This window comes from Carya illinoinensis, chromosome 1 (assembly GCF_018687715.1).
Source record: "Carya illinoinensis cultivar Pawnee chromosome 1, C.illinoinensisPawnee_v1, whole genome shotgun sequence".
NCBI classification, from domain to species: domain Eukaryota; kingdom Viridiplantae; phylum Streptophyta; class Magnoliopsida; order Fagales; family Juglandaceae; genus Carya; species Carya illinoinensis.
The window spans coordinates 24,569,368-24,583,695 of NC_056752.1; the positions used below are offsets into that span (position 1 = coordinate 24,569,368).

Below are 14,328 nucleotides of genomic sequence, written 5' to 3' on the forward strand. Positions count from 1 at the left end.
AGAACTTTCTTTCTTTCGACTGTTCTTTTAGTTTTTTGGTGGTTTTGTAAGCTCTTTGTATGCCTTATATTGAGTGAAGTAGTATGCCCTGAGTTGAATCTCTCTACAAAGGATGCTTATATCTTTTTGAGTCTAATACAATGCTTATCAGTTTAGTGGATTGAGTTGGACTAGATTTTGGTTTGGCTGGCCGTTTTATGTCTTTGTCTATGCTCCAAGGTAGATAATATGTCATTTTTTTCTAGAGACAACCAAAGAATTCAAATACTTGTATTTCTTTATGTATATATGATTTAAAATAATTTGGTAATTCTAAATGAAAATGGCCGGAAAATGTGCAAACTGCAAATACTAAAGATTTAAGTAACAATGCTGCCTTGGTTGTAGCTTCCAAGTTCTCCATATGTGTTGTGTGTGTGTGGTCTTTGAATCTCTGAAGGCTCAAGCAAGTCTTTAGATCTAAATGCAGTTGTTTTTCCACTCGAAATTAGATTTGGACATTTTGCTGTCCTTGTTCCATGGTGATTTAATAAATCACTTATTTTCTAACTAGTTTTAGACTAATTACTCATGATTGCTGATTAGTGGTTGAAGCTTCTTTCATCACTGCCTTCTTTGACTGACTTAGGTTGGATTTTAGGTTAAACAATCAATCTGTTTGATTGTAGCATAGTGTCTTTGCCTTTCAAGAAACACAAGTTTGCACATTGCTTGCTGTGAGCATGAAGCTTTTTTATTTACCCTAGCTATTCAGAGTGCATTAAGTATGCTTGTAGTTAGATTCTTTACTTCTTAAGGCCATTATGCTATTTATTCAAGTCATTGTTTTCTAAGATCAGTACTGCTTTCTGATTTTTTGTTTCCAATCTTGTTCTCTAAGAAGGTACTTTCTTGTTCTCTCCCATTTCTAAGTAAATTCCTTGATTTTCTACATTCTTAACCCATGATCTTTATATATCTTTCATGTAGAAAACTGAATGGCCTTTATTGGACAGCAAGCATGTTATAGTTGGAGGTGGCTTTGCTGGAACATCTTATTCATTTTTGCAAAGAATAGGTGCAATAAGGGTTGTCCAATTAGAGAAATTTTAGCAGTACTTTAAAATGTATCAAGCTACCCCTCCGTCTATATAAATTATAATGTAAATGAATTTATAATTTGACTTGGGTAAGGATCCTTGAGTACTTTGTTGTTATTTTCTATGTAGTTATTGTATTATTAAGTAAAGGGAATTAAATCCTAGCTGATCTACTAACTTTGCTTCTAATATAGTGAAAAAAATTACTGAAACTGTATGTTTATTAATGATAATTTTTTTATTTATTTTGTAATTAAGTATTTGCAGCGATTTTTTGTCGATGCAAATAGGCCAAAATTCGTTGCAAATTATCAGTTTCAGCGATTTTAGTCCTTGAAAATGTAGCAAAATGCAACAAAGGAAGCAAGCATTGCTTTTGGGCTTTTGCAGCGATTTTAGTCCTTGCAAAAAATGTTAAATGCACTGATATGGCACATTTGCAGCGTTTTTATGGAAATTTGCAGCGATAAATAGACGCTGCAAAAAATATCAAAAGCAGCGCTAGAATGGTATGTTGCTTTTGACGTACACAAATTGCAACGCTTATAAATCAATTGCATCGATTTTAAGTGTTGCAAAAAATGGCAAAAGCAACGACCCAAATGTAGCGCTGCTGTTGTTGGGAGGCTATTGCAGCGAAATTTAATGATATAGCAAGGATAAATTTCACTACAATTGATCAAATGCAGCGCCATGGCAGTCACATGGGGTGGCCTTTTGCAGCGTGAAATTAGTGAGTTTGCAGCAGTTCAAAAACGCTGCAAATGAAGTCTTTTGCAGCGTTTTTTCAATAACGTTGCTATTGATCAAAAATATCACTTTTATACCGTCGAACATGCAAGGTGGGTAATAACGCTGCAATTGATCAATTACAGCGTTTTTTGAATGTATTTGCAACGATTTTAAGCTCTGCAAAATGGCTAATTTCTTGTAGTGAATCGACAGTGCTTAAAGAAATCGGCTGGTTTGGATAGTCTATTTCATCTCATCTCATATAATTATTATAATTTTTACAAATTTTCATATAAAATATAATAAATAATTAAACTTTTTCAAATTTTAAAATAAAATTAATATTAAAAAGTTATATTATAATAATATTTTATTAACTTTTAATAAAATATATCATCTCATCTCATTTCATCTGAAGTATACAACCAAACGAGTACTAAAAATCACCCAAAAAAAAAACACCAACACCAATCTCGTCCCATAATAGGAAATGCTTTAAATATATGAAGATATTAAAAGAATTATATTTATAATATTAAATATGTTATTTGAATCCTTATAAATATAATTATATTTTATATATGTATGTAAAAACTATATAAAGATATTATCAAAATGTCTAGTTTTGTTTATTAAAATTTGTAGATAAAATTATGAAAGAAATATAAATTATCTATTTTATTTAAACTAAGCAGCTTGAGAATAGCACACCTGATTTTTTTTTTTTTTTTTTTCATCGAAGAGCCAGTAGCCACCCACCTAGTAGCCATGTCCCAAGTTTATTAAAAAAACCCTCACTTACGGTGGAGGAATACCAAAAAAACAAACTCAAAGAACCAAAAGAACCAAAAAATTACATCTCTCTAATAGAAACCATCCCCAACCGATCCATGCGGATCAAGCCTCTAAGACGACTATTCTCGAAATCCAAACCCAAAAAATCACACACCACACCCTGTACACCCTCTTTTGCCAAAACATCCGCTATCATATTCGCTTCCCGGAAAATATGTCGAAACCTCGCACTTATCTCCCTAGAAATCCCCTGAATCTCACCCCAATACTCCCATAAAAACCATAGTCTACAAACTCCAGATGTAACCCAATCCATAACAACCAAAGAATCAGATTCTACTAACACATTCTGAAGCTTTAATTGTTTGCAAAGTTGAAAACCATCAAGTAATGCTCGACATTCAACAACCGTATTCGAAGCAATACCATAATTATGAGCAAAACCAGCAATGCATCTACCCTTAGAATCCCGAATAATACCTCCTCCACCAACCTCTCCCGGATTATTTCGAGCACCCCCATCTACATTCAGCTTCACAGTTTCGACCTCTGGCATCTCCCATTTGATATACTTTAGTTGCTTGTTACGTGTTGGAATGATTGGTAAAACCTTTGCATAATTTCATAATCAGGGGTTTTTATTTTATGAAAGCTTTGTACCGAGCAACAGGCTTCTTGTAGGAACCATTTCACTTGCCGAATGATAACGTCAATGCTGAACGGAACTCCTTCTATACGCAATAAACATCTAGACTTCCATAAAGCCCATGAGATCATAATAGGAATGACTCCCCGCAGCCAGCCCACTTGTGTGTTTTTCTTTGCTTTCTGCCACCAATACAACATCATACCCTTCCAGTTTCTGATATGAGGCAGCCGAACATTGCAGATTTCTGCAAAGTATCTCCATACCTTTTGAACTTCCGGCCCTGCACATAAAACATGATTCAAAGATTCTACATTTGGAATAACACAACACTGACATTTAGACACTAAAGGAATATTCAGCCGTTGCACTCTTTCATCCGTCGGCACAGCCCCTCTTTTAGCCCTCCAGCAGAAAAAAGACATTTTTTTCTGAACATTAGGCTGCCAAAACCACTTCTTCCATTCATAGATTTGTCCCTTTTCTTTAGATAACTCCCAGGCTGATTTCGTTGTAAATTTCCCCTCCACCGTATGCTTCCATATCAACACATCCGAATTATTTGTCTTCAACTTTATTCCAGCTTCTTTAATTAATTGCATCACTTCATCCGGAACCAGATCACCAATAACCTCAAGTTTTGGACCCCGGTTATCAAAGACCTCTGCAACCTTAAGGCCAATATTCCCTATTACTGGACAAAAATCATGAAGAGGCCCACAACCAACCCAATTATCCATCCAAAAATTCACATTCCCATTACCCACCAACCATTTCGAATTTTTAATAACTCTCGGCATTAATTCTGCTACTCCTTTCCAAAACCTTGTCCCCTTTTGCACTTGAATAGCCTTATATACATGATCTTGGCCAATATATTTCTTCTTAAAAAATTCGGCCCAAAGAGAATCTCCCTTCAACAATTTCCAACCAAATTTCATAAATAAATATTCCTGCACCTCCATCAAGTCTCTAACACCAAGCCCCCCTTCTTCCACAGGCTTACAAATCACATTCCACGACACCCATTTTCTTTTTCTAATCTCCGAAGAGGAACCCCAAAGAAAATCAGAGAAAATGCTTCTTATCCCGTCATAAATTCCTTTTGGAATTTTTAAAACCGAAAGCATATGAATTGGAATGCTATTCAGTACATGTTTTAGTAGAATAATCTTTCCCCCAAATGATAAAAAGCTTTCTTTTCCACCCTGCCAATTTTTTCTGAATCTTCGACAAGAAACCATCAAATAAATTAATTTTGAGCCGACCCACATACAAAGGAATACCAAGATAACCACAAGGCCAACTCCCCTCTACAAAACCCAATAACCTCTTTATATCCCTTTTACGATCCAAACCAATAGAATTAGAAAAATAAATCGTTGATTTAGTAGGACTCATCAATTGCCCCGACATCTCTTCATACCAATGTAAAATTTCCATAATCCTTCTAATAGCAACCTTACCTCCATTGGCAAAAACCAAAACATCATCCGCATACAAAAGATGCGAAATAAGTGTTCCGCCACCTGAATGATAACACTTGATTCGACCCATCCTGAATTGTTGATTCACCATGCGCGAAAGAATTTCCTGAGACAAAATAAACAAATATGGTGATAGTGGATCACCTTGCCTTATTCCCCGTGATGCCTGAAAGAAACCTTTAGAGCCACCATTCAACATAATCGAGTAACAAGGAGAAGAAATAGCATTATGTACTAAATTCCTCCAATTCTCAGAAAAACCCAAACGATGTAAAACTTCCATAAGGAATTTCCAGTTAACACGATCATACGCCTTTGCCATATCAATCTTCAACATCACGTTCCCACCTCGAACCTTTCGATTTATTCCTTGTACCAACTCCTGTGCCAAAGCCATATTGTCAAGAGTACTTCTTCCTGGAATAAACGCCGCTTGCTCCTTCGAAATAATTTTACCAAGTACCGGAGCCAAACGATATACCATAATCTTTGTCATGATCTTATACACCACAGAACAAAGACTAATTGGCCTAAATTGCCCAAAACCAACAGGCTCCTCCACCTTAGGTAGTAAAACCAATTGTGTTGCTCTGAAAAATTTTGAAAAAAGTTGCCCTGCAAAAAATTCCTTTGCCATCTCCACAAGGTCCTCTTTCACAATATCCCAAGCCAGTGAAAAGAAAGAAGCCGAGTAACCATCCGGACCCGGACTGCTGTCTACAAGAATAAACTTTAGAGCCTTCTGCACTTCTTCAACAGATGGTTGTTTACACAGTTATGTATTTTCTGCTGCTGTTACAACCGGATGCAATAATTCCATTTCCGGACCCTCTGTATTAACACTGGAACATGTAAACATCTGCTGAAAATAGTTTACTGCTTCCATATGAATCTGATCACTATCGTCCAGCACTCTACCATCTTCCAACAACATTTTTCCAACTTTATTCTTTGAATTTTTAACTCGTAAAGCAGCATGAAAAAACTTTGAGTTGGAATCCCCTTCTAAAAGCCATTTTATCCGTGACTTTTGACATGCCAACATTTCTTCCCGGTTTATCCACTGCAAATGTGACTGTTTAGCTTCCAAAAGCTCCATTTCTGTCTGCTCCAAACCAGTCCATACCAGCTCTTCTTCCAGCAAGTGAACCCGGTCACCTAGTTTCTGAATCTCCACATCAACACGACCAAACACTTCTTTATTCCATTTCATTAACTCGCCTTTTAAATATTTCAATTTTTTCCTAATCCGCTACATAGCATTCCCCTCAAAAACCTTATCCCAACAACTTTTCACCAAAGGAAGAAATCCCTCATGTGTACCCCAAATACGGAGAAATCGAAAAGGCTTCATATATTGTTCTCGTTGACTGAAAAAATTAAGCACCATAGGCGAATGATCAGAAGATGTCCGAGGCAGATAACACAAACCAGCTCCCTCAAACTTATTTAGAAATTGCACGTTCACCAGAATACGGTCTAATCTCGCCCAAATCCTCCTACCACCAAGCCTTCCATTACACCATGACAATCGGTTTCCTTTCGAATGAACATCCAATAATGCACAATCATTAATGCAACTATTAAAATCCATCTTTGCCCGAGGTGCCTGAAACACCCCTCCTACTTTTTCACTATCGCTACAAATAATATTAAAATCTCCCCCAACCAACCATGGTAACCCTTGAGGATTTTGAAGCCTGAGATATTCCCATAATTCAACCCTTTTATCCCGGAAGTAACTAGCATATACAAAAGACGCAAACAAACGTCTCGACCCAAATGAAAACCATCTTAAAATAGCTTGATCCGAACATGAAGACAGCTCAAAATCCACCTCCTCTGCCCAAAAAAGCCAAACTTTCCCACCCACTTCTGAATTATTAACAAAAAATGGCAATCTCAACCATCTCGCCCATCTACGACATTTATTCGCACTAATAAAAGGTTCTAAAATAGCCACCACCAACGGACGACTTTTATTCAAAATACGCCGAAGTCTAAATTTCGACGAACTAATGCCCCTAATATTCCAAATAAGATTAGACATAAAAAATTAATTTTTTTTTAGCGAGTACGACGCTCCAGAGCAATTATAGACTTCTCTTTCCTCACCCCCTTCACTTTCTTTAAAGGTATATGCAATTCTGGATCAGAATCAAAATTCTTTTCCGCCAACTCATTTAATTCTCCCTCTTGTTCTCCATCAGAAACTGTTCGAAAAGGGCCAGTCGCATTCCCCAGGTCAGCTTCTATAAATTCATCTTCTCTAGCCAGACTTCCCATCTCAAATTCCAAGGCCTCATCCACCAAACGCAAACCACTTCTAGGACCCGATTTACTCATACTCTGTTCCATCTCTGATTCAGAGCTATCTTCACCATCCACATCACTCCATTTAGTCGGGCTCACAGCTTGATTATATACCGGCAGTATTACCTCTAGCAACCCTGCATGATCTTTATCTTGTCTACATCCCTCCTGGTTTCGTTGTACATCATTCAGCATAGGTATTTCTAACTCTTTCTCTATTTCCCCATCCTCACACTTCTCATAAGCCACACCCAAATTTGAAATAAATAAAACTGCTCCCTCTTTTCCAACCTCTTCCTTTTTACGTGAATGAATTCTATTCAAAATCTCCATCCGCCGAGATTTTGATGATTCTCCTCTTTCCACCTGCGTTGTCTTCAACCCATCCTTCTTTGCTACATTTTTTACTTCTTTCCATATCACTTTCCCTATTTTTTTTATTTCCCCCATCTAAATCAATAGATTTTTTCTGCTTCAAACCAGTTCCCCTTGTGCAGTTAGCATCATTATGCCCCTGTTTTCAACATGAACAACAATACTTTGGCAAAGCTTCATAAAAAACCTCTTGATAATGACTTAGCCGACCATGAGGAGGTCCCAACCAAAACGACTTCCTCAGCGGAACAGAAATATCTATCTCCACACAAATTCGTGCCATTTTAGGCCATGTAACACATGCCGTCGCATTATCCCTTTTCAAGAATTTTCCGAATCCATCTCCAATACTCCTTAATATTGATTCTTGAAAATAATTTGGAGGAAGGCCTGGTAAATTCAGCCAAACTGGAACTAGAGGAGAGTCTTCCTCTTCTATAAAATCTGGAGACCAATGGAATACCCTGAAAGGTACCCCAAGCACCTCTAAATTTCCTCTTGCCATAACCGAAATAAAGTCTTCTTCTTGACTCATCCTCACCAGAATATTTCTTGGATTTTGCAGTTGCCCAATAACTGATATTTTTCTCAAACCCCAACGAGCTTGAATAAAACCCCTGATGTGGTCAAGAGATGGCCTTCTCCGTAAAAATTTCAAAACCACCGAAAATCTGAATGGTTCAGCCGATAGTTGCACCTTTGTTTTTGAAAACACAAAAAAGATCTCCCCCTCGTGGAACTTTGGATCCCTATGCGGAATCACAACTGAAGGAAGCATCTGTGGATTCGAACCCACAACATCTGCAAACCGACGAATATGCGCCTCCCCTTGATCTATGGAACTATCCACTCTGCCTTCTCCAATCTCCGGTTGAAAAATCCCTCCTTTCCCACAACCCCCCACTGGCGGCTGAGGGCCAGGGCCCAAAGCCATGAAAGAGCACCCAAAATTGCCTCAACGTTTGAGAGAAAAAAAGACCTAGTGCCACCGAATAGCACACCTGATTATTAAATAAGTTGTTTGTGAAAATAAATGCAATAAAATGTATGAATTCAACTCACGCTCGAATGAAAATTAAACGAATATGGCTTGACTTGTTCACGCCCCTAATAAGAAGACTTATAGATTTTATAATTTTGAGTCAACTGTACATTTCATATAATATGTAAGATTTAATTCATAGAAAAAGTAAATACTTTATAAGATCATGGTGCATATGCCCTTCATGCATGTATATTTTGGATCCGTGGATACTACTCCGCATACTCCTTGAGTTATCTGTCCCCGGCCTCCCAAGTTTTCACTTACGATTTCATGCTAGCCCGCCTAAACTTTGTTAAAAAAGTTGGCGCGTGAAGTGTACATTAACATATGATCTTGATACTTATATAATTCGTAGTAAGATAAGTGCAAGTCTGTCATATTAAATATGAAAAGCAATCCCTGTCCACGACTAAGCAAGGTTGGTTAAGACGCACTACAACAAAAATAGGTTTTAGTGACAGATGAAACTGTCACAAGAAATGGAAAAAATGTCACGAAATATATTTGGTGACGGTTTCTGACCGTCACCACCACTGTCACGTAATGTGCGTCACGGATTACATTTGGTGACAGTTTACTGTACAAGCGTCACAAAAAATATTTTTAGTGACGGTTGGAAGTCTTCCGTTTGATGTCACGTTCGAACGTGGGATTTTTTGTGACAGTTGAAATCTGTCACAAAATGTAACGTTCGAACGTCCAACAGAACGTTCGAACGTTAACCCGACTGATTGACATTCGAATGAGAAAATTTGATGTTCGTTGGTTATAGTTCGAACGTATCATATTTACGTTGGAACGTCAAACAAAACGTTCGAACGTAAATCATTTAAACATTCGAACGTTGTATTCATTTTGAAGGTGAACATGTTCGAACGTTGGGTCGTACATTCGAACGTTATTTCGTAATTTTGTGTAATTACATTCGAACATTAGTTCTAATGTAAACCAACATTCGAACGTTTGTTATATACATTCGAACGTATAGATCAAAAATACTATTTTCATAAAATTAAAAAATATACAAATTGTATCATCATATTATACCATCAAATTAGCAACTAACAATGTTTTATATAGTTGCAAAATTAGATATTAAAAGTTCTATACAATGAGAAAACTGAATTGATTTAATTTCTTCTTCTTTCCTCGCCCACCATGATTCTACTACAGTGACATAACACGCCCTATCTGGACTCTCATCTCCCTCTGCACTTGTTCTTAAACTTTACTGCACATTCTTTCCTCCTGGTCTCTATGTTGCTCCTGCAAACGCATTTCTAAATCAGACTGTTCCAAGAGAGACTCCAACTCTTATTGTCTTGATCTCATATACTCATTTGATAAAAAACAATGCTGCAAAATAAGTAACATTTTAAAAGAAATACAAATAAAAATTAAATTAATGACATGTTGCATAATTTAATAAATTATTCCCAACATATTCAATAAAAGTTCACAAATTTTTTCAAAATGATATCATATATTTCCAAAATATATAAACATATTCACAACTAAATTTACAATATTTTATATATTCCCAACAATTTTAATAGATACTGTAATATACAAATTCACAATATATAAACATATTCCCTATAGAATAAACTAATTCACAAATCACATATACATATGCACAATAATAACTAATTCACAAATACCAAAACATAGTCACAAAAAAATAACCATAACATATGCTTCAAATTCCCATACACAATTGTAAAACATATTCATTTTAATCTATAAATATACACAAATATTTATATTTTCATTTTAAGAATAAGCATACACACAACACAAATTTTCATTTTAATTCATCATATTACATAATCCATATCACAAAGATTTTCTTCTAATTCATTAACATAAACAATTCAATTCCTTCTAATTCATCAATAATATTCAATTCAAAACATATTCACAATATATACAATCAAAATTCACTACTCAATTCACAATATTATACCCATATCTAATCCTTCAAAATCCACAATCAACTCACATTATACACATCAAAATATTCATCATTATCCACAACAAAAGCACAACAAAATATATAAACATATTAATAAAGTTTAGAAATATACCTATCACTCACAATATCCTCTTACAAATCACAAGTTTTGAACAAGTCACAACAACCAATCCTTCAAAAAGATCACAACTCTAGTTAGTTAAAGACATATATATAAAAAGACACAAAATAAATATCATAAAATTGCAAAACATTTAAAGGAAAAAAGAGTTTTTCCTTACCAAAATCAATGGAGAGAGCAAAAATATTAATCATCTCTCACTCTACTCTCTCTCTCTCTAACCCTCTCTCACTCTAACACACACTCTCTCTCTAACTCACAACCCTCTCTCACCCTCACTCTCTCTTTCATGCACGGGAGAAGCAGAAGAAATGATTCTGCTTCCTCCCGTGCGTTTATTCATTAAAACTACTCTGATTTGATATGACGTTCGAACGTTTAAAAAGTAACGTTCGAACGTTATTTAACTAACGTTCGAATGTTAAATTTTAACGTTCGAACGTTATTTTAAAAATGTGTGGGAAATTTCCCGCATTTTTTCACGTTCGAACGTATATGCATATACGTTCGAACGTTTAAAAAGTAACGTTCGAATGTTAAATGTTAACGTTTGAACGTTAGTTAAAACTGTGTGGGAAAATTCCTGCATTTTTTCACGTTCGAACGTATATGCATATACGTTCGAACGTTTAAAAAGTAACGTTCGAATGTTAAATTTTAACGTTCGAACGTTATTTAAAAATGAGTGGGAAATTTGACGCATTTTTTCACGTTCGAACGTATATGCATATACGTTCGAACGTTTAAAAAGTAACATTCGAATGTTAAATTTTAACGTTCGAACGTATATGCATATACGTTCGAACGTTTAGAAAGTAACGTATATAGCACTAGACTATATATATAATATATATTATATACTTAACTAGTATATAATATAGTGTATTATATATTATATATATATAGTATATAATATACTGCAGTTAGCTTATCCAATTTTAATATTAAATCATTGCGCTTCAAATTTCAATTTCTTTAAATTTGTAATAATTGTTCACAAAGGATGCATTATTTTATTTAAAAATTACATAAAATTTAAATTATAGTCATATTTACCAAATACTCTATCTAACGTTAGAACTACACCCACTAACGTTCGAACGTATGTGAAAGAAATATACTCTATTATTATAAATAATATATAATAATATATATATATAGTATATTAACTATATATAAAATTAACTATATACTATAATATATACTATATATATTAAGTATATAATATATTATATATTATAGATTATATGTAATGACTATATATATAATATATCATGAGTATATATATGCTATATATATTATATAATATATACTAGACTATAATGAGTATAGTATATAGCACTAGACTATATATATAATATATATTATATACTTAACTAGTATTTAATATAGTGTATTATATATTATATATATATAGTATATAATATACTGCAGTTAGCTTATCCAATTTTAATATTAAATCATTGCGCTTCAAATTTCAATCTCTTTAAATTTGTAATAATTGTTCACAAATGATGCATTATTTTATTTAAAAATTACATAAAATTTAAATTATAGTCATATTTACCAAATACTCTATCTAACGTTAGAACTACACCCACTAACGTTCGAACGTATGTGAAAGAAATATACTCTATTATTATAAATAATATATAATAATATATATATAGTATATTAACTATATATAATATTAACTATATACTATAATATATACTATATATATTAAGTATATAATATATTATATATTATAGATTATATGTAATGACTATATATATAATATATAATGAGTATATATATACTATATATATTATATAATATATACTAGACTATATATAGTATATTATATAGCACTAAACTATATATATAATATATATTATATACTTAACTAGTATTTAATATAGTGTATTATATATTATATATATAGTATATAATATACTACAGTTAGCTTATCTAATTTTAATATTAAATCATTGCGCTTCAAATTTCAATCTCTTTAAATTTGTAATAATTGTTCACAAAGGATGCATTATTTTATTTAAAAATTACATAAAATTTAAATTATAGTCATATTTACCAAATACTCTATCTAACATTAGAACTACACCCACTAACGTTCGAACGTATGTGAAATAAATATACTCTATTATTATAAATAATATATAATAATATATATATAGTATATTAACTATATATAATATTAACTATATACTATAATATATACTATATATATTAACTATATAATATATTATATATTATAGATTATATGTAATGACTATATATATAATATATAATGAGTATATATATACTATATATATTATATAATATATACTAGACTAATATAGTATAGTATATAGCACTAGACTATATATATAATATATATTATATACTTAACTAGTATTTAATATAGTGTATTATATATTATATATATAGTATATAATATACTACAGTTAGCTTATCTAATTTTAATATTAAATCATTGCGCTTCAAATTTCAATCTTTAAATTTGTAATTTCACAAATGATGCATTATTTTATTTAAAAATTACATAAAATTTAAATTATAGTCATATTTATCAAATACTCTATCTAACATTCGAACTTCACCCACTAACATTCGAACGTCACGGATTAACGTTCGAACGTTGGCGCCAAAAAATATTACGTTTGCACATAAAAATCTTTAACGTTCGAACGTTCATGTAACGTTCGAACGTAAATTTGCTTACGTTCGAACGTCATACAAATTCTCATCTAGATTTAGTGACGGTTTGTATAAACCGTCACAAAAACTGATTTTTTGTGACAGTTTGGGGACTGTCATCAATTCTAAAGCGTCACTAAATCTCAATTTTGTTGTAGTGACGTGATCATGACTTTCCTCGCATCACTACAGCTTTTTCATGGGAAAAAATCTGTGAAATTCTTATATTTGAATATTATTTTTTAGCACAATGAAGGATTTCTTGGGTAGCTTAACAAATTTTGTGGCCTTATAAGGTAATAACTATATAAGGCGAGGCCTTAAATCTAAAAATAATAAATTATATTATTCGAACGTAAAATGATACGGAGATTTGATGCCAAGAAATTTTGAATTTGGAGCTAGCTAGCCACCATCAACTAAAATTAATTAATTACTTGGTTAATAACAAATTATTGTAAAACTACTTCAAAGAAAAGGAGAAAAATATCTTATTTTTTGGGTTACTATTTATGCCATGATCTTTCCCTATGTAAACCATGAATTATTTTGGGCTGCTTGTATAGTTTCAAGTTAATTTCATATTACGCAGGATGTACTTATCATATCAATTTTTGCCGGAAAACTTCTAGTAAAAACTCTCCCTCTTGCAAAAAGCCTCTAAATCTTATTTTCGCTAGAGAATGAGAAGACCTCAACTTCCTCCTCCTTCTCCCTCTCCTTCTCTCCCTTTTCCATCTACTTACTTTGTCTATCAAGGTTAATATATATTCCATTTTCTTAGTTTATTTTATTTCCTTCAAAATCGAAAAAAATAGATCTACAGTTTCCCGTCAACTCTCAAGAGATGCGCGCATCACAAGAAAACTCATAGGCCACAAATCATTCAAAGAATAGTGGTAGTTTTGCAAAAATCACCGCACATGCTCCTTACACGCTGCTCACAACTACGCGTGATCCTCACACGATACAAGCTACTCACACTCCTAAAATATATAACAGTGGGCACAACATGTGATATGAGGCCATGCAAGTCACACTCCTAAAATATTGTCGGAAT

General features: G+C 33.2%; 1 protein-coding gene across 1 annotated transcript; it reads right to left on the reverse strand.

Annotated features, from left to right (window-relative positions):
• Positions 1 to 2,664: 2,664 nt before the first annotated feature.
• On the reverse strand, positions 2,665 to 5,952 carry LOC122276816. Its single transcript, XM_043086736.1, has 5 exons — positions 5,568 to 5,952; positions 4,539 to 5,456; positions 3,624 to 4,354; positions 3,458 to 3,535; positions 2,665 to 3,216 (listed from the first exon to the last, which is right to left on the reverse strand). The coding sequence occupies exons 1-5, from the start codon at positions 5,950 to 5,952 to the stop codon at positions 2,665 to 2,667; spliced, it is 2,664 nt and encodes an 887-aa protein (XP_042942670.1).
• Positions 5,953 to 14,328: the final 8,376 nt, after the last annotated feature.

What these genes read in the sequence shown, in the direction of transcription:
- LOC122276816 (XM_043086736.1), bottom strand. Translation starts at nt 5,952, where the DNA reads ATGAAATGGAATAAAGAAGTGTTTGGTCGTGTTGATGTGGAGATTCAG. An exon ending in CTGTGCCGACGGATGAAAGA is followed by an intron (nt 3,536 to 3,623) that starts GTGCAACGGCTG and finishes TTTTATGTGCAG; the next exon opens with GGCCGGAAGTTCAAAAGGTA. An exon ending in TCATATCAGAAACTGGAAGG is followed by an intron (nt 3,217 to 3,457) that starts GTATGATGTTGT and finishes AATTATGCAAAG; the next exon opens with GTTTTACCAATCATTCCAAC.